General features: G+C 37.5%; 1 protein-coding gene across 24 annotated transcripts in view; it reads right to left on the reverse strand.

Moving 5' to 3' along the window:
* LOC121639643 overlaps positions 1 to 20421 on the reverse strand; it is a 68375-nt gene that overhangs the window by 31453 nt on the left and 16501 nt on the right. For 15 of the 24 annotated variants that reach the window (XM_041985013.1, XM_041985025.1, XM_041985022.1 and 12 more), the window contains 13 exons: positions 20030 to 20272; positions 18673 to 19125; positions 18301 to 18546; positions 16972 to 17214; positions 15615 to 16067; positions 15243 to 15488; positions 13205 to 13447; positions 9630 to 10082; positions 9257 to 9502; positions 7930 to 8172; positions 6577 to 7029; positions 6202 to 6447; positions 4913 to 5155 (listed from right to left, as the gene is read on the reverse strand). In XM_041985013.1, coding sequence (XP_041840947.1) covers positions 4913 to 5155; positions 6202 to 6447; positions 6577 to 7029; positions 7930 to 8172; positions 9257 to 9502; positions 9630 to 10082; positions 13205 to 13447; positions 15243 to 15488; positions 15615 to 16067; positions 16972 to 17214; positions 18301 to 18546; positions 18673 to 19125; positions 20030 to 20272 — 4011 coding nt within the window. The remainder of the gene's footprint in view (positions 1 to 4912; positions 5156 to 6201; positions 6448 to 6576; positions 7030 to 7929; positions 8173 to 9256; positions 9503 to 9629; positions 10083 to 13204; positions 13448 to 15242; positions 15489 to 15614; positions 16068 to 16971; positions 17215 to 18300; positions 18547 to 18672; positions 19126 to 20029; positions 20273 to 20421) is intronic. The other 9 variants (XM_041985010.1, XM_041985005.1, XM_041985024.1 and 6 more) reach the window with 9 other exon arrangements.

A 20421-nucleotide genomic window follows, 5' to 3' on the forward strand; every position in this document is an offset into this window, starting at 1 on the left:
AGGTCAGAGTTTGCATGGAGGCAGGAACATTTTCAAGTTTGGTTTTCATAAATCCTAAAATTATAAAGTTGATTGTATTTGGCATGTGCACCCTATTCTCTACATAGTGCCCTATATAGGGCTCACGCCAATTTATAGGAGTGTCCAAATGTCCACAGAGAAAAAAATAGTCCACTCAAAATTACCCACAATGCATCTTGAAAAGTAGTGAGCATCGATGGTCACTAGACGGGTCAATATAGACCACAATGCATTGCGGGCAGAAGCTTAACATGGCGCAAGGAGGCGAAAAAAATTGAGCAGCGCAAAATGACCTATAAGCAAAATAAAAATATTCACACACAACTTTGGATTGGATTTGGAATGACATCTTGTAGAGTGTTGTGGTCGCCATGGTGACGGCTCATAGTCACATGGTCTGCAGCGAGGAAAAAATAGGGAGCTTCATGTCCGAATCGCCAAGAGAATGAATGCACTATGTAGTGTGCTATATAGTTGTAGTTGACCCTGGTGGTTTGTAAGCCTTTTAAATTCCCTGTTTGTTAGTGTACACGATTGTGTTTGATTGAAGACAAGAGACACTCTCACCTTTGAGTACTGGTTCTGAGTTTGGTTTATGAGATTTTGGTTCACTAATTAGGAGTCATGTTTGTATACTTGGTTTTATAGATAATTTAAGTTACGTTCTCATTATGAGGCGTTTTGTGGAAATTGATAAGGTTAATTTGTATTTATTTTGTGTTTGTATTTATACAGATAGAAGTTGTTGTTTAGAAGAAGTGGATTATTTCCCTTCATAGAGTTAATTGTACTTGTAATTGTTTCCTAATTAAGGACACCTTTTGTTAAATATTCTTTTGAATTCTCCAGACATGATTCATTACCTGTAATAGGACACCTTTTGTTAGTTATTGTGTTTATTTCTTTGTTTGAACCCGAGGTTTGTTTAATAAATTATTGTTGTATATCATCTTGTTGGTCTGGCTTGTTTGTTATCGACTCCGTCACCCCTGGTTAAAGAGAAGGTCTTAACAGCGCAGCCATAACTTGACGCACACGCCACCGGTATATTTCTGGTGGAAGAGCCCTCTCCTATTTTTTCTTTATCTTCAAGACACATCTGTACTTCCTCTAACTGCCAAACATATTGACATAATTTCATGACCTATTTTTTTTCACCCTGAGATATATTAGTACAATTTTAAGTCAAGAGAATCATCTTACCAGTAAGCTGTAGTCCACTGCTTCTGATGTTCTCAAACACAGAGAAGAGAGTGAATGTGTATGTAGTCCCAGCAGTGAGAAATGAGACTGTGTAAGTTACTGGTCCAACTGGTGGATTTATATTTGTTTCTGTGCCATTAACACTGAGAACAAAGCTGATGTTGTTGTTCACTTTATTCCACTGCAGAGTGATACTGTTCGGATTTTTTCCTGATGATGTGAAGTTTGCAGCATTTAGAGGAGCTGAGGCAGAAAAGAGAGCAGGGTTAAATGACACAAATACCCATCAAAAGTTTAATTAAAAAGCCAAAACGAACATATTCAAAACAGAAGCCCTGAGTGGAAACAGTCAAAATATGTTAAGATAAAAACAAAAACTGCTGAAGCATCTAAAACTTTTTTGTCCTTTTTTTATGGACATATAAGAATGTCTTCTCACACAATGTAACACTGCTGAGATCTACACTCAATAAACTAGAGACCTCCATATAACAAGAATAATATAAACTGACCACAGTTATACAAAAAAAAAAAAAAAAAAAAGAGGATGATTTGCTCTAAAAAGGAAGACTGAGTCTTTATTCCCCTAATGTTATCTTTCTCCTATATCTAAGACAAAGGAGCGCTGTAGAAACGGCTGCTGCCTCAGTATGCCTGATCCTGTTTGTGTCATATGTTGTTACTGTCTAGTCTTGGACGGGTTGTACTGGAAACACAAATTTCCCTGAGGATTTCCAAAGGGGTTAATAAAGTATTTCTGATTCTGATTCTGAAATGTAATCTGTGTTTCTACATTTTGCAGTATAAAAACAAAAAATCACACTGATTTGTGCAAAAAATATTTTACTATTGGTGTCATACAGTTACTGTGTTAATAGTAGGGGAGACTGTCTCTATTTAACAGTGTTTCAAGCACGTTATTTGTGTTAATGTTGTAGTTGTTAGCTAAATGAAGAGCTAGGTCATGGACAATGTACTTAGGGACAGTTGTAACACGCTTCACACTACAATCTACTCACGTGGACCAAACCGATGTTAGTTATTAAGATTTTAGTGTAGTTTAGATACTTTAAAGACAGAACTTTTGCAATGTTCCTAGTGAGGCGCCTCCCCATTAACGGCTAATCCAGCATCCATCTTATATCCTATCTGTACTGTGAGCTCTCTTCAGCAACAAAAGCCTGTTGCATGTTGTATTCTGTTTGTTTTTACTGTATTAAGACATGGAATCAGAAAACACACATATGTTGTGCCTGTTTTGTCCCTTTCTCTCTTTCTCTTCCTCTCTTCCTCCAATAATGTCTTCTTGTGTTTCTTTGCTGAATCATCCCCGGCACACATTCAAAAATGTCCGGTGTGTTTATATCAGTTTGCTAGCGTGTGAAGCAAAACATTTGATGTCCAGGATGAAAAAGTAGTTTAGTTATTTCTCCGCCTCGGGACGACTTCTGGGCAACGACAACTTTCAGAAACTGGTTTAAAATTTACGCCGTTCATCTTTAACTTCTATGCTGTGGGACCACAACATTTTTGTTTAAAAGTTTTAAATAAAAAGCTTTCAGTATCTTAAGTCATTACCATGCTCCTTATTTCATAATGTTACATTTCACCCCAAGGCAAGACCCTGACTATTGGGTCAGTTGTAACATTTCATTCCTTATGTTTGAGATCAAGCTGTCCATTTTCTGTTTGGGCTGCACAGGCAATTTCAAAGTCATTTATCAGCAGTCACTTAAAGCTAGTTTGCATAGCCTTTTGAACACACTGGGTTAAAAGATTTCGAAGAAAAAGACAGAAATGTCAAAATTGTTACAACTGTCCCCGGTCTCCCCTACTTATATTTTCCTTTCCAGTTGTTAAAGACACAATCTGAAGGGAAAGTTACACTTAAAAACATCCAACACTTTTGTCTGCTGCTTGGAAACCACAGCTGATGTACATTTGGAATTAACAGTCTCTCTGATTTCAGTTAAATTATCACACAAACACTTGGAAAGTCACCAGGAATGTTATATGGATCAAGTGAGACATCTTACCAGTAACAGCTGTAAGTTTTACTCTACTGTATCTGACGTTGTCAGACACATAGAAGAGAGTGAATGTGTATTTAGTCCCAGCAGTGAGAGATGAGACTGTGTGAGTTACTGTTCCATTTCCGTCTGGTGCAGTGATGTTTGTCTCTGTACCATTAAACTGGAGAACAAAGCTAACATTGTTGTTGACTTTATTCCACTGCAGAGTGATACTGGTCTCATTTTGTGCTGCTGGTCGGAACATTAGCTCTAAAAACAGTAAAAAGCAAAAAAAAAAAGGTATTTTAATGCTAAAAAAATGTATTGTTCTCTTTCTATTCATGAGAAGAAAGAAGAATTATTTAGAAAGCATTCAAGCTATAGAAAACTGAACAATACCTGCACAATATGCCGTGCCGTAGTAGGATGGTCTCTGAAGTTTGTAGACATAGTAATCAGAGCAGAGTTTGACCTGGATGGTCTGTGGGGTAAAATAACAGCAGGTACTACCCACAGTAGCACACACAGTCCGATTTACTACATAATCTGACTGTGTGGGATGAGGTCCTGTTATCCACATCGGATAATAAGTTCCACATCGGTTTGCTTCTATACATCTCTCTGGGATTTGAGCACTGTTTTGATTGAGAAACAGCCGATACCAGCCTTGCCAGTTAATATAATAACTGTCCCAGTAGTAATTTGAAACGTATGTGTTATTTACTGAGCGCCAGTCATCATTCAGTGAGGTGTAGTTCTGACAGGGGTCGACACATTGCTGTATTCCATTAAAAGTGATGCAATCCTGGCCAGAAGGACAACCTAGCTGTACGCAGGTGGGGGTAGTTCCTCTTCATTTCATTCAACATGAGGAATTAGAAAAGATATTGTTAGCAAGTCTGAAAATGTTAAGAACAATATCTAAAGCTGAATACTCAGGTGTGATCACCTAGAATTGGCTTTTGAGTTACAGGTCAGTCTTAGAGACCTGAGAGGAGGTTGGAGGACTCACTTATCTCCCTCTACTAACTACCACACAGTTTATAACATATACAGTGTTTACTGTAACCTGATTAACTGGTAACTAGTAGTTTTTAAGGGTAACCTAGTGTTTGTTTCCATTCTCTTTTTCTCTTGTTTTCATTAGTTCATGAAGGTCAGTTACTGTATTTAACATCATTTTAATGGGTTATCTCTTACATGCCAAAATAGTTCAATTTATTTTGTTATTGTTGCTTTTGCCCATCTTGACATAAACCAAACTCCTTTTAGACCTTGTGATCATTTGTCTCTGGTAAAAATAATTTCTATATTGTTACACCTGAACAAGGTTTGTGGCCTGGAGAAGATGGTCTTTGTTCATGTTGTGTCTTGTCCACTCCTAGACGGGGATAATATTCTTCCTACAAGAACAACTTGTTTTCAGTCCTCATCCTGACCAGGTCCTCTGTATCCTTGATGACCAAGAATTCTCTTCTCTATTTTTAGCGATCTGCCACCTCTTCTCCATAATCTCTGCTATCTGGTCTCTAAGAGTCCTCTCCTATAAATTCTTTTTTCTTCAAGAAACATCTAAACTTCCTCTAACTGCCAAACATATTGACATAATTTGAAGTGTTTTTTTTTTTCACCCTGAGATGTTTTACTTAAACTTTACGTCAAGAGAATCATCTTACCAGTAAGTTGTAGTCCACTGCTCCTGATGTTCTCAAACACAGAGAAGAGAGTGAATGTGTATGTAGTTCCAGCAGTGAGAAATGAGACTGTGTAAGTTACTGGTCCAACTGGTGGATTTATATTTATTTCTGTGCCATTAACACTGAGAACAAAGCTGATGTTGTTGTTCACTTTATTCCACTGCAGAGTGATACTGGTCTGAGATTTTCCTGATAATGTGAAGTTTGCAGCATTTAGAGGAGCTGAGGCAGAAAAGAGAGCAGGGTTAAATGACACAAATACCCATCAAAAGTTTGATTAAAAAGCCAAAATAAACATATTCAAAACAGAAGCCCTGAGTGGAAACAGTCAAAATACGTTAAGATAAAAACAAAAACTGCTGAAGCACCGAAAACTTTTTTGTCCTTTTTTTATGGACATATAAGAATGTCTTCTCACACGATATAACACTGCTGAGATCTACACTCAATAAACTAGAGACCTCCATATAACAAGAATAATATAAACTGACCACAGTTATACACAAAAAAAAGAGAAAGATTTGCTGTAAAAAGGAAAACTGAGTCTTTTGATGTAATCTGTGTTTCTACATTTTGCAGTATAAAAACAAAAAATCACACTGATTTGTTCAAAAAATATTTTACTATTGGTGTCATACAATTACTGTGTTAATAGTAGGGGAGACTGTGTTTGTTTAGCTGTGTTTCAAGCACATTTTTTGTGGTAATCTTTTATTTGTTAGCTGTGTGACAAGCTAGGTCATGGACAATGTACTTAGGGACAGTTGTAACACGCTTCACGCTGCTTTCTACTCACGTGGACTAAACCGATGTTAGTGATTAAGTTTTTAGTGTAATTTAAATACTTTAAAGACAGAACCTTTGCAATGTTCCTAGTGAAGCGCCTCCCCATTAACGGCTAATCCAGCATCCATGTTATATCCTATCTGTACTGTGAGCTCTCTTCAGCAGCAAAAGCCTGTTGCATATTGTACTCTATGTTTGTTTTTACTGTATTAAGACATGGAATCAGAAAACACCCATATGTTGTGCCTGTTTTGTCTTCTTGTGTTTCTTTGCTGAATCAGCCTCGGCACACATTCAAAAACGTCCGGTGTGTTCATATCAGTTTGCTAGCATGTGAAGCTAAACATTCGATGTCCAGGATGAAAAAGTAGTTTAGTTATTTCTCAGCATCAGGACGACTTCTTCCTGACTTCAGTTTAATTAACACACAAACACTTGGAAAGTCACCAGGAATGTTACATGAATCAAGTCAGACATCTTACCAGTAACAGCGGTGAGTTGTACTCTATTGTATCTGACGTTGTCAGACACATAGAAGAGAGTGAATGTGTATTTAGTCCCAGCAGTGAGAGATGAGACTGTGTGAGTTACTGTTCCATTTCCGTCTGGTGCAGTGATGTTTGTCTCTGTACCATTAAACTGGAGAACAAAGCTAACGTTGTTGTTGACTTTATTCCACTGCAGAGTGATACTGGTCTCATTTTGTGCTGCTGGTCGGAACATTTGCTCTAAAAACAGTAAAAAGCAAAAAAAAAAAGGTATTTTAATGCTAAAAAAATGTATTGTTCTCTTTCTATTCATGAGAAGAAAGAAGAATTATTTAGAAAGCATTCAAGCTATAGAAAACTGAACAATACCTGCACAATATGCCGTGCCGTAGTAGGATGGTCTCTGAAGTTTGTAGACATAGTAATCAGAGCAGAGTTTGACCTGGATGGTCTGTGGGGTAAAATAACAGCAGGTACTACCAACAGTAGCACACACAGTCCGATTTACTACATAATCTGACTGTGTGGGATGAGGTGCTGTTATCCACATCGGATAATAAGTTCCACATCGGTTTGCTTCTATACATCTCTCTGGGATTTGAGCACTGTTTTGATTGAGAAACAGCCGATACCAGCCTTGCCAGTTAATATAATAACTGTCCCAGTAGTAATTTGAAACGTATGTGTTATTTACTGAGCGCCAGTCATCATTCAGTGAGGTGTAGTTCTGACAGGGGTCGACACATTGCTGTATTCCATTAAAAGTGATGCAATCCTGGCCAGAAGGACAACCTAGCTGTACGCAGGTGGGGGGTAGTTCCTCTTCATTTCATTCAACATGAGGAATTAGAAAAGATATTGTTAGCAAGACTGAAAATGTTAAGAACAATATCTAAAGCTGAATAGACAGGTGTGATCACCTAGGATTGGCTTTTGAGTTACAGGTCAGTCTTAGAGACCTGAGAGGAGGCCGGAGGACTCACTTATCTCCCTCTACTAACTACCACACAGTTTATAACATATACAGTGTTTACTGTAACCTGATTAACTGTTAACTAGTAGTTTCTAAGGGTTATCTAGTGTTTGTTTCCATTCTCTTTTTCTCTTGTTTTCATTAGTCCATGAAGGTCAGTTACTGTATTAAACATTATTTTAATGGGTTATCTCTTACATGCCAAAATAGTTCAATTTATTATGTTATTGTTGCTTTTGCCCATCTTGAAATAAACCAAACTCCTTTTAGACCTTGTGATCATTTGTCTCTGGTAAAAATAATTTTTCTATTGTTACACCTGAACAGAGTTTGTGGCCTGGAGAAGATGGTCTTTGTTCATGTTGTGTCTTGGCCACTCCTAGACGGGGATAACACTAGCTAATTAATCAATGATCCCTCCCCCTTTGTTAATAATATTAATAAAAAATCTCATTCCTTTTATCTGTCATTCTTCCTACAAGAACAACTTGTTTTCAGTCCTCATCCTGACCAGGTCCTCTGCATCCTTGATGACCAAGAATTCTGTTCTCTATTTTTAGCGATCTGCCACCTCTTCTCCATAATCTCTGCTATCTGGACTCTAAGAGTCCTCTCCTATAAATTCTTTTTTCTTCAAGAAACATCTAAACTTCCTCTAACTGCCAAACATATTGACATAATTTGAAGTGTTTTTTTTTTTCCACCCTGAGATGTTTTACTTAAACTTTACGTCAAGAGAATCATCTTACCAGTAAGTTGTAGTCCACTGCTCCTGATGTTCTCAAACACAGAGAAGAGAGTGAATGTGTATGTAGTTCCAGCAGTGAGAAATGAGACTGTGTAAGTTACTGGTCCAACTGGTGGATTTATATTTATTTCTGTGCCATTAACACTGAGAACAAAGCTGATGTTGTTGTTCACTTTATTCCACTGCAGAGTGATACTGGTCTGAGATTTTCCTGATAATGTGAAGTTTGCAGCATTTAGAGGAGCTGAGGCAGAAAAGAGAGCAGGGTTAAATGACACAAATACCCATCAAAAGTTTGATTAAAAAGCCAAAATAAACATATTCAAAATAGAAGCCCTGAGTGGAAACAGTCAAAATATGTTAAGATAAAAACAAAAACTGCTGAAGCACCGAAAACTTTTTTGTCCTTTTTTATGGACATATAAGAATGTCTTCTCACACGATATAACACTGCTGAGATCTACACTCAATAAACTAGAGACCTCCATATAACAAGAATAATATAAACTGACCACAGTTATACACAAAAAAAGAGCAAGATTTGCTGTGAAAAGGAAAACTGAGTCTTTTGATGTAATCTGTGTTTCTACATTTTGCAGTATAAAAACAAAAAATCACACTGATTTGTGCAAAAAATATTTTACTATTGGTGTCATACAATTACTGTGTTAATAGTAGGGGAGACTGTGTTTGTTTAGCTGTGTTTCAAGCACATTTTTTGTGGTAATCTTTTATTTGTTAGCTGTGTGACAAGCTAGGTCATGGACAATGTACTTAGGGACAGTTGTAACACGCTTCACGCTGCTTTCTACTCACGTGGACTAAACCGATGTTAGTGATTAAGTTTTTAGTGTAATTTAAATACTTTAAAGGCAGAACCTTTGTAATGTTCCTAGTAAAGCGCCTCCCCATTAACGGGTAATCCAGCATCCATCTTATATCCTATCTGTACTGTGAGCCCTCTACAGCAACAAAAGCCTGTTGCATATTGTATTCTATGTTTGTTTTTACTGTATTAAGACATGGAATCAGAAAACACACATATGTTGTGCCTGTTTTGTCCCTTTCTCTCTTTCTCTTCCTCTCTTCCTCCAATAATGTCTTCTTGTGTTTCTTTGCTGAATCAGCCTCGGCACACATTCAAAAACGTCCAGTGTGTTTATATCAGTTTGCTAGCATGTGAAGCTAAACATTCGATGTCCAGGATGAAAAAGTAGTTTAGTTATTTCTCAGCATCAGGACGACTTCTTCCTGACTTCAGTTTAATTAACACACAAACACTTGGAAAGTCACCAGGAATGTTACATGAATCAAGTGAGACATCTTACCAGTAACAGCAGTGAGTTGTACTCTACTGTATCTGACGTTGTCAGACACATAGAAGAGAGTGAATGTGTATTTAGTCCCAGCAGTGAGAGATGAGACTGTGTGAGTTACTGTTCCATTTCCGTCTGGTGCAGTGATGTTTGTCTCTGTACCATTAAACTGGAGAACAAAGCTAACGTTGTTGTTGACTTTATTCCACTGCAGAGTGATACTGGTCTCATTTTGTGCTGCTGGTCGGAAAATTTGCTCTAAAAACAGTAAAAAGCAAATAAAAGTTATTTTAATGCTAAAAAAAATGTACTGTTCTTTTTATATTCATGAGAAGAAAATTTAATTATTTAGAAACCATTCAAGCTATAGAAAACTGAACAATACCTGCACAATATGCCGTGTAGTAGGAGGATGGTCTCTTAAGTTTGTAGACATAGTAATCAGAGCAGAGTTTGACCTGGATGGTCTGTGGGGTAAAATAACAGCAGGTACTACCCACAGTAGCACACACAGTCCGATTTACTATACCATCTGACTGTGTGGGATGAGGTCCTGTTATCCACATCGGATAATAAGCTCCACATCGGTTTGCTTCTATACATCTCTCTGGGATTTGAGCACTGTTTTGATTGAGAAACAGCCGATACCAGCCTTGCCAGTTAATATAATAATAGTCCCAGTAGTAATATGAAACGTATGTGTTATTTACTGAGCGCCAGTCATCATTCAGTGAGGTGTAGTTCTGACAGGGGTCGACACATTGGTCTATTCCATTAAAAGTGATGCAATCCAGACCAGAAGGACAACCTAGCTGTACACAGCTGGGGGGTAGTTCCTCTTCATTTCATTCAACATGAGGAATTAGAAAAGATATTGTTAGCAAGTCTGAAAATGTTAAGAACAATATCTAAAGCTGAATAGTCAGGTGTGATCACCTAGGATTGGCCTTTGAGTTACAGGTCAGTCTTAGAGACCTGAGAGGAGGCCGGAGGACTCACTTATCTCCCTCTACTAACTACCACACAGTTTATAACATATACAGTGTTTACTGTAACCTGATTAACTGGTAACTAGTAGTTTCTAAGGGTAACCTAGTGTTTGTTTCCATTCTCTTTTTCTCTTGTTTTCATTAGTCCATGAAGGTCAGTTACTGTATTAAACATTATTTTTAATGGGTTATCTCTTACATGCCAAAATAGTTTAATTTATTATGTTATTGTTGCTTTTGCCCATCTTGAAATAAACCAAACTCCTTTTAGACCTTGTGATCATTTGTCTCTGGTAAAAATAATTTTTATATTTTTACACCTGAACAAGGTTTGTGGCCTGGAGAAGATGGTCTTTGTTCATGTTGTGTCTTGACCACTCCTAGACGGGATAACACCAGCTAATTAATCAATGATCCCCTCCCTTTGTTAATTAAAAAAACAACAAACATAATTCAAGAAAAAGCAACTTTTTTTCAGCCCTCATCCTGACCAGGGGTCTTTTATCAAACTGTATGTAGCAAAGCAAACTACAGGTGGCGTCAGCTGTGCAAAAAGGAAATGCTGTGCACTTCAACTTTAAGATTTATCAAAGGCTGCGCACGCACATCCTTCGCCTGTTTCCGTTTAGACATCAGAATCAACTGTAACGTGATTTGGGAACCCCTTTCCACGCCCACATTATGGCTATAAATGGTCAGGTGGACGCCTATGATACATATTCATCACCTCATTCCCATGATGACTCGGGAGGGAAGAAGAGGGAAGAAGTGGAATTTTTCGAGGTGTGTGACAGAGATCCTGATGGAACATGTTGACAAAGGTAAAAATGTTTAATTGGTGGGCACGGCATGGGTATTACTTGTGTCAAAAAGGCAGAATAGTGGCAGATGCTGTCATCACATTGACAGAAAGCAAAACACACCAGAGGTATCGGAGCATGCGGCTGGATATCTCATTTGGTAGAGCATCCGTCTCCCTTCTGGGAGACTGAAGTTCGATTCCTAGAGTGGTGAATCGCTTTGGAGAAAAACGTCGGCTAAATGACAGTAATGATGCCGGTAATTTAGTAACATATTTTAATTTATAAAATAAATCTGTACAGATAAATCTGAGATTGGTAGCACTAGCAGTGTATTTAGTGTTAAAATAATTTTCCTTTCTAGTTGCTGGGTGCCCCATCTGGGTGGGCGGTGCAGAGAGACACAATCACTGCTATTAACCAGACAAGGAGTTGTGGGAAATAAAGACGTCTTGACAGAAATTGGGACAACAATAAAAAAAAACTTTGTGTAAGAATAAATAAATAAAAGAAATCCACCTCTTGTGTGTTTCATTAGCTTTGCATCATTTCTAGACCTCCAGCCTCCAGTCTGCGTCCTGCTCTGCTGGAATGACTTTCTGACATGTTGGCAGCAGACTGTCCACCTTATTTAGCTAAATGTATTTTATAACATGTAAAATTTGTTTCACAATGACAGAACATATTTTAGTGGTTGAGGTTCTTATTAATATCATTTCCATTTTTCCTGAACATCCTGTATCTGTCCCCCCACCCCCGAATGTGTGGTCTTAATTACTATCAAATGTGCGTCTTTATTTATTTCTGCAAACAGCTTTAATATCGAACATGTGGTGTGAAAGGTAATAGCGGATTATGCAAAATGTCTCACATTTCATTTCCTTGATTTTATTCTGTACCGTTGGTGTTGCAGTTTCCTGTTTTTCCATATTCTGTGCGTACACCTAGGTCAGAGTTTGCATGGAGGCAGGAACATTTTCAAGTTTGGTTTTCATAAATCCTAAAATTATAAAGTTGATTGTATTTGGCATGTGCACCCTATTCTCTACATAGTGCCCTATATAGGGCTCACGCCAATTTATAGGAGTGTCCAAATGTCCACAGAGAAAAAAATAGTCCACTCAAAATTACCCACAATGCATCTTGAAAAGTAGTGAGCATCGATGGTCACTAGACGGGTCAATATAGACCACAATGCATTGCGGGCAGAAGCTTAACATGGCGCAAGGAGGCGAAAAAAATTGAGCAGCGCAAAATGACCTATAAGCAAAATAAAAATATTCACACACAACTTTGGATTGGATTTGGAATGACATCTTGTAGAGTGTTGTGGTCGCCATGGTGACGGCTCATAGTCACATGGTCTGCAGCGAGGAAAAAATAGGGAGCTTCATGTCCGAATCGCCAAGAGAATGAATGCACTATGTAGTGTGCTATATAGTTGTAGTTGACCCTGGTGGTTTGTAAGCCTTTTAAATTCCCTGTTTGTTAGTGTACACGATTGTGTTTGATTGAAGACAAGAGACACTCTCACCTTTGAGTACTGGTTCTGAGTTTGGTTTATGAGATTTTGGTTCACTAATTAGGAGTCATGTTTGTATACTTGGTTTTATAGATAATTTAAGTTACGTTCTCATTATGAGGCGTTTTGTGGAAATTGATAAGGTTAATTTGTATTTATTTTGTGTTTGTATTTATACAGATAGAAGTTGTTGTTTAGAAGAAGTGGATTATTTCCCTTCATAGAGTTAATTGTACTTGTAATTGTTTCCTAATTAAGGACACCTTTTGTTAAATATTCTTTTGAATTCTCCAGACATGATTCATTACCTGTAATAGGACACCTTTTGTTAGTTATTGTGTTTATTTCTTTGTTTGAACCCGAGGTTTGTTTAATAAATTATTGTTGTATATCATCTTGTTGGTCTGGCTTGTTTTGTTATCGACTCCGTCACCCCTGGTTAAAGAGAAGGTCTTAACAGCGCAGCCATAACTTGACGCACACGCCACCGGTATATTTCTGGTGGAAGAGCCCTCTCCTATTTTTTCTTTATCTTCAAGACACATCTGTACTTCCTCTTACTGCCAAACATATTGACATAATTTCATGACCTATTTTTTTTCACCCTGAGATATATTAGTACAATTTTAAGTCAAGAGAATCATCTTACCAGTAAGCTGTAGTCCACTGCTTCTGATGTTCTCAAACACAGAGAAGAGAGTGAATGTGTATGTAGTCCCAGCAGTGAGAAATGAGACTGTGTAAGTTACTGGTCCAACTGGTGGATTTATATTTGTTTCTGTGCCATTAACACTGAGAACAAAGCTGATGTTGTTGTTCACTTTATTCCACTGCAGAGTGATACTGTTCGGATTTTTTCCTGATGATGTGAAGTTTGCAGCATTTAGAGGAGCTGAGGCAGAAAAGAGAGCAGGGTTAAATGACACAAATACCCATCAAAAGTTTAATTAAAAAGCCAAAACGAACATATTCAAAACAGAAGCCCTGAGTGGAAACAGTCAAAATATGTTAAGATAAAAACAAAAACTGCTGAAGCATCTAAAACTTTTTTGTCCTTTTTTTATGGACATATAAGAATGTCTTCTCACACAATGTAACACTGCTGAGATCTACACTCAATAAACTAGAGACCTCCATATAACAAGAATAATATAAACTGACCACAGTTATACAAAAAAAAAAAAAAAAAAAAGAGGATGATTTGCTCTAAAAAGGAAGACTGAGTCTTTATTCCCCTAATGTTATCTTTCTCCTATATCTAAGACAAAGGAGCGCTGTAGAAACGGCTGCTGCCTCAGTATGCCTGATCCTGTTTGTGTCATATGTTGTTACTGTCTAGTCTTGGACGGGTTGTACTGGAAACACAAATTTCCCTGAGGATTTCCAAAGGGGTTAATAAAGTATTTCTGATTCTGATTCTGAAATGTAATCTGTGTTTCTACATTTTGCAGTATAAAAACAAAAAATCACACTGATTTGTGCAAAAAATATTTTACTATTGGTGTCATACAGTTACTGTGTTAATAGTAGGGGAGACTGTCTCTATTTAGCTGTGTTTCAAGCACGTTATTTGTGTTAATGTTGTAGTTGTTAGCTAAATGAAGAGCTAGGTCATGGACAATGTACTTAGGGACAGTTGTAACACGCTTCACACTACAATCTACTCACGTGGACCAAACCGATGTTAGTTATTAAGATTTTAGTGTAGTTTAGATACTTTAAAGACAGAACTTTTGTAATGTTCCTAGTAAAGCTCCTCCCCATTAACTGCTAATCCAGCATCCATCTTATATCCTATCTGTACTGTGAGCTCTCTTCAGCAACAAAAGCCTGTTGCATATTGTATTCTATGTTTGTTTTTACTGTATTAAGACATGGAATCAGAAAACACACATATGTTGTGCCTGTTTTGTCCCTTTCTCTCTTTCTCTTCCTCTCTTCCTCCAATAATGTCTTCTTGTGTTTCTTTGCTGAATCATCCCCGGCACACATTCAAAAACGTCCGGTGTGTTTATATCAGTTTGCTAGCTTGTGAAGCTAAACATTTGATGTCCAGGATGAAAAAGTAGTTTAGTTATTTCTTAGCCTCGGGACGACTTCTGGGCAACGACAACTTTCAGAAACTGGTTTAAAATTTACGCCGTTCATCTTTAACTTCTATGCTGTGGGACCACAACATTTTTGTTTAAAAGTTTTAAATAAAAAGCTTTCAGTATCTTAAGTCATTACCATGCTCCTTATTTCATAATGTTACATTTCACCCCAAGGCAAGACCCTGACTATTGGGTCAGTTGTAACATTTCATTCCTTATGTTTGAGATCAAGCTGTCCATTTTCTGTTTGGGCTGCACAGGCAATTTCAAAGTCATTTATCAGCAGTCACTTAAAGCTAGTTTGCATAGCCTTTTGAACACACTGGGTTAAAAGATTTCGAAGATAAAGACAGAAATGTCAAAATTGTTACAACTGTCCCCGGTCTCCCCTACTTATATTTTCCTTTCCAGTTGTTAAAGACACAATCTGAAGGGAAAGTTACACTTAAAAACATCCAACACTTTTGTCTGCTGCTTGGAAACCACAGCTGATGTACATTTGGAATTAACAGTCTCTCTGATTTCAGTTAAATTATCACACAAACACTTGGAAAGTCACCAGGAATGTTATATGGATCAAGTGAGACATCTTACCAGTAACAGCTGTAAGTTTTACTCTACTGTATCTGACGTTGTCAAACACATAGAAGAGAGTGAATGTGTATTTAGTCCCAGCAGTGAGAGATGAGACTGTGTGAGTTACTGTTCCATTTCCGTCTGGTGCAGTGATGTTTGTCTCTGTACCATTAAACTGGAGAACAAAGCTAACATTGTTGTTGACTTTATTCCACTGCAGAGTGATACTGGTCTCATTTTGTGCTGCTGGTCGGAACATTAGCTCTAAAAACAGTAAAAAGCAAATAAAAGGTATTTTAATGCTAAAAAAATGTATTGTTCTCTTTCTATTCATGAGAAGAAAGAAGAATTATTTAGAAAGCATTCAAGCTATAGAAAACTGAACAATACCTGCACAATATGCCGTGCCGTAGTAGGATGGTCTCTGAAGTTTGTAGACATAGTAATCAGAGCAGAGTTTGACCTGGATGGTCTGTGGGGTAAAATAACAGCAGGTACTACCCACAGTAGCACACACAGTCCGATTTACTACATAATCTGACTGTGTGGGATGAGGTCCTGTTATCCACATCGGATAATAAGTTCCACATCGGTTTGCTTCTATACATCTCTCTGGGATTTGAGCACTGTTTTGATTGAGAAACAGCCGATACCAGCCTTGCCAGTTAATATAATAACTGTCCCAGTAGTAATTTGAAACGTATGTGTTATTTACTGAGCGCCAGTCATCATTCAGTGAGGTGTAGTTCTGACAGGGGTCGACACATTGCTGTATTCCATTAAAAGTGATGCAATCCTGGCCAGAAGGACAACCTAGCTGTACGCAGGTGGGGGGTAGTTCCTCTTCATTTCATTCAACATGAGGAATTAGAAAAGATATTGTTAGCAAGTCTGAAAATGTTAAGAACAATATCTAAAGCTGAATACTCAGGTGTGATCACCTAGAATTGGCTTTTGAGTTACAGGTCAGTCTTAGAGACCTGAGAGGAGGTTGGAGGACTCACTTATCTCCCTCTACTAACTACCACACAGTTTATAACATATACAGTGTTTACTGTAACCTGATTAACTGGTAACTAGTAGTTTTTAAGGGTAACCTAGTGTTTGTTTCCATTCTCTTTTTCTCTTGTTTTCATTAGTTCATGAAGGTCAGTTACTGTATTTAACATCATTTTAATGGGTTATCTCTTACATGCCAAAATAGTTCAATTTATTTTGTTATTGTTGCTTTTGTCCATCTTGACATAAACCAAACTCCTTTTAGACCTTGTGATCATTTGTCTCTGGTAAAAATAATTTCTATATTGTTACACCTGAACAAGGTTTGTGGCCTGGAGAAGATGGTCTTTGTTCATGTTGTGACTTGTCCACTCCTAGACGGGATAACACTAGCTAATTAATCAATGATCCCTCCCCGTTTGTTAATAATAATAATAATAATAATAAATCTCATTCCTTTTATCTATCATTCTTCCTACAAGAACAACTTGTTTTCAGTCCTCATCCTGACCAGGTCCTCTGTATCCTTGATGACCAAGAATTCTGTTCTCTATTTTTAGCGATCTGCCACCTCTTCTCCATAATCTCTGCTATCTGGACTCTAAGAGTCCTCTCCTATAAATTCTTTTTTCTTCAAGAAACATCTAAACTTCCTCTAACTGCCAAACATATTGACATAATTTGAAGTGTTTTTTTTTTTCACCCTGAGATGTTTTACTTAAACTTTACGTCAAGAGAATCATCTTACCAGTAAGTTGTAGTCCACTGCTCCTGATGTTCTCAAACACAGAGAAGAGAGTGAATGTGTATGTAGTTCCAGCAGTGAGAAATGAGACTGTGTAAGTTACTGGTCCAACTGGTGGATTTATATTTATTTCTGTGCCATTAACACTGAGAACAAAGCTGATGTTGTTGTTCACTTTATTCCACTGCAGAGTGATACTGGTCTGAGATTTTCCTGATAATGTGAAGTTTGCAGCATTTAGAGGAGCTGAGGCAGAAAAGAGAGCAGGGTTAAATGACACAAATACCCATCAAAAGTTTGATTAAAAAGCCAAAATAAACATATTCAAAACAGAAGCCCTGAGTGGAAACAGTCAAAATACGTTAAGATAAAAACAAAAACTGCTGAAGCACCGAAAACTTTTTTGTCCTTTTTTTATGGACATATAAGAATGTCTTCTCACACGATATAACACTGCTGAGATCTACACTCAATAAACTAGAGACCTCCATATAACAAGAATAATATAAACTGACCACAGTTATACACAAAAAAAAGAGAAAGATTTGCTGTAAAAAGGAAAACTGAGTCTTTTGATGTAATCTGTGTTTCTACATTTTGCAGTATAAAAACAAAAAATCACACTGATTTGTTCAAAAAATATTTTACTATTGGTGTCATACAATTACTGTGTTAATAGTAGGGGAGACTGTGTTTGTTTAGCTGTGTTTCAAGCACATTTTTTGTGGTAATCTTTTATTTGTTAGCTGTATGACAAGCTAGGTCATGGACAATGTACTTAGGGACAGTTGTAACACGCTTCACGCTGCTTTCTACTCACGTGGACTAAACCGATGTTAGTGATTAAGTTTTTAGTGTAATTTAAATACTTTAAAGACAGAACCTTTGCAATGTTCCTAGTGAAGCGCCTCCCCATTAACGGCTAATCCAGCATCCATCTTATATCCTATCTGTACTGTGAGCCCTCTACAGCAGCAAAAGCCTGTTGCATATTGTACTCTATGTTTGTTTTTACTGTATTAAGACATGGAATCAGAAAACACCCATATGTTGTGCCTGTTTTGTCCCTTTCTCTCTTTCTCTTCCTCTCTTCCTCCAATAATGTCTTCTTGTGTTTCTTTGCTGAATCATCCCCGGCACACATTCAAAAATGTCCGGTGTGTTTATATCAGTTTGCTAGCGTGTGAAGCTAAACATTCGATGTCCAGGATGAAAAAGTAGTTTAGTTATTTCTCAGCATCAGGACGACTTCTTCCTGACTTCAGTTTAATTAACACACAAACACTTGGAAAGTCACCAGGAATGTTACATGAATCAAGTGAGACATCTTACCAGTAACAGCAGTAAGTTTTACTCTACTGTATCTGACGTTGTCAGACACATAGAAGAGAGTGAATGTGTATTTAGTCCCAGCAGTGAGAGATGAGACTGTGTGAGTTACTGTTCCATTTCCGTCTGGTGCAGTGATGTTTGTCTCTGTACCATTAAACTGGAGAACAAAGCTAACGTTGTTGTTGACTTTATTCCACTGCAGAGTGATACTGGTCTCATTTTGTGCTGCTGGTCGGAACATTTTCTCTAAAAACAGTAAAAAGCAAATAAAAGGTATTTTAATGCTAAAAAAATGTATTGTTCTCTTTCTATTCATGAGAAGAAAGAAGAATTATTTAGAAACCATTCAAGCTATAGAAAACTGAACAATACCTGCACAATATGCCGTGCCGTAGTAGGATGGTCTCTGAAGTTTGTAGACATAGTAATCAGAGCAGAGTTTGACCTGGATGGTGTGTGGGGTAAAATAACAGCAGGTACTACCCACAGTAGCACACACAGTCCGACTTACTACACCATCTGACTGTGTGGGATGAGGTCCTGTTATCCACATCGGATAATAAGTTCCACATCGGTTTGCTTCTATACATCTCTCTGGGATTTGAGCACTGTTTTGATTGAGAAACAGCCGATACCAGCCTTGCCAGTTAATATAATAACTGTCCCAGTAGTAATTTGAAACGTATGTGTTATTTACTGAGCGCCAGTCATCATTCAGTGAGGTGTAGTTCTGACAGGGGTCGACACATTGCTGTATTCCATTAAAAGTGATGCAATCCTGGCCAGAAGGACAACCTAGCTGTACACAGCTGGGGGGTAGTTCCTCTTCATTTCATTCAACATGAGGAATTAGAAAAGATATTGTTAGCAAGTCTGAAAATGTGAAGAACAATATCTAAAGCTGAATAGTCAGGTGTGATCACCTAGGATTGGCCTTTGAGTTACAGGTCAGTCTTAGAGACCTGAGAGGAGGCCGGAGGACTCACTTATCTCCCTCTACTAACTACCACACAGTTTATAACATATACAGTGTTTACTGTAACCTGATTAACTGTTAACTAGTAGTTTCTAAGGGTAACCTAGTGTTTCTTTGCATCCTTTTTTTCTCTTGTTTTCATTAGTCCATGAATGTCAGTTACTGTATTAAACATTATTTTTAATGGGTTATCTCTTACATGCCAAAATAGTTTAATTAAGTCTGTTATTGTTGCTTTTGCCCATCTTGAAATAAACCAAACTCCTTTTAGACCTTGTGATCATTTGTCTCTGGTAAAAATATTTTTTCTATTGTTACACCTGAACAAGGTTTGTGGCCTGGAGAAGATGGTCTTTGTTCATGTTGTGTCTTGTCCACTCCTAGACGGGATAACACTAGCTAATTAATCAATGATCCCTCCCCCTTTGTTAATAATAATAATAATACTAAAAAATCTCATTCCTTTTATCTATCATTCTTCCTACAAGAACAACTTGTTTTCAGTCCTCATCCTGACCAGGTCCTCTGCATCCTTGATGACCAAGAATTCTCTTCTCTATTTTTAGCGATCTGCCACCTCTTCTCCATAATCTCTGCTATCTGGACTCTAAGAGTCCTCTCCTATAAATTATTTTTCCTTCAAGACACATCTAAATTTCCTCTAACTGCCAAACATATTGACATAATTTCAAGTGTGTTTTTTTCCACCCTGAGATATTTTACTTCAACTTTACGTCAAGAGAATCATCTTACCAGTAAGTTGTAGTCCACTGCTCCTGATGTTCTCAAACACAGAGAAGAGAGTAAATGTGTATGTAGTTCCAGCAGTGAGAAATGAGACTGTGTAAGTTACTGGTCCAACTGGTGGATTTATATTTGTTTCTGTGCCATTAACATTGAGAACAAAGCTGATGTTGTTATTATCTTTATTCCACTGCAGAGTGATACTGGTCTGAGATTTTCCTGATAATGTGAAGTTTGCAGCATTTAGAGGAGCTGAGGCAGAAAAGAGAGCAGGGTTAAATGACACAAATACCCATCAAAAGTTTGATTAAAAAGCCAAAATAAACATATTCAAAACAGAAGCCCTGAGTGGAAACAGTCAAAATACGTTAAGATAAAAACAAAAACTGCTGAAGCACCGA

The sequence above is a fragment of the Melanotaenia boesemani genome, chromosome 5, assembly GCF_017639745.1.
Source record: "Melanotaenia boesemani isolate fMelBoe1 chromosome 5, fMelBoe1.pri, whole genome shotgun sequence".
Lineage (NCBI taxonomy): Eukaryota > Metazoa > Chordata > Actinopteri > Atheriniformes > Melanotaeniidae > Melanotaenia > Melanotaenia boesemani.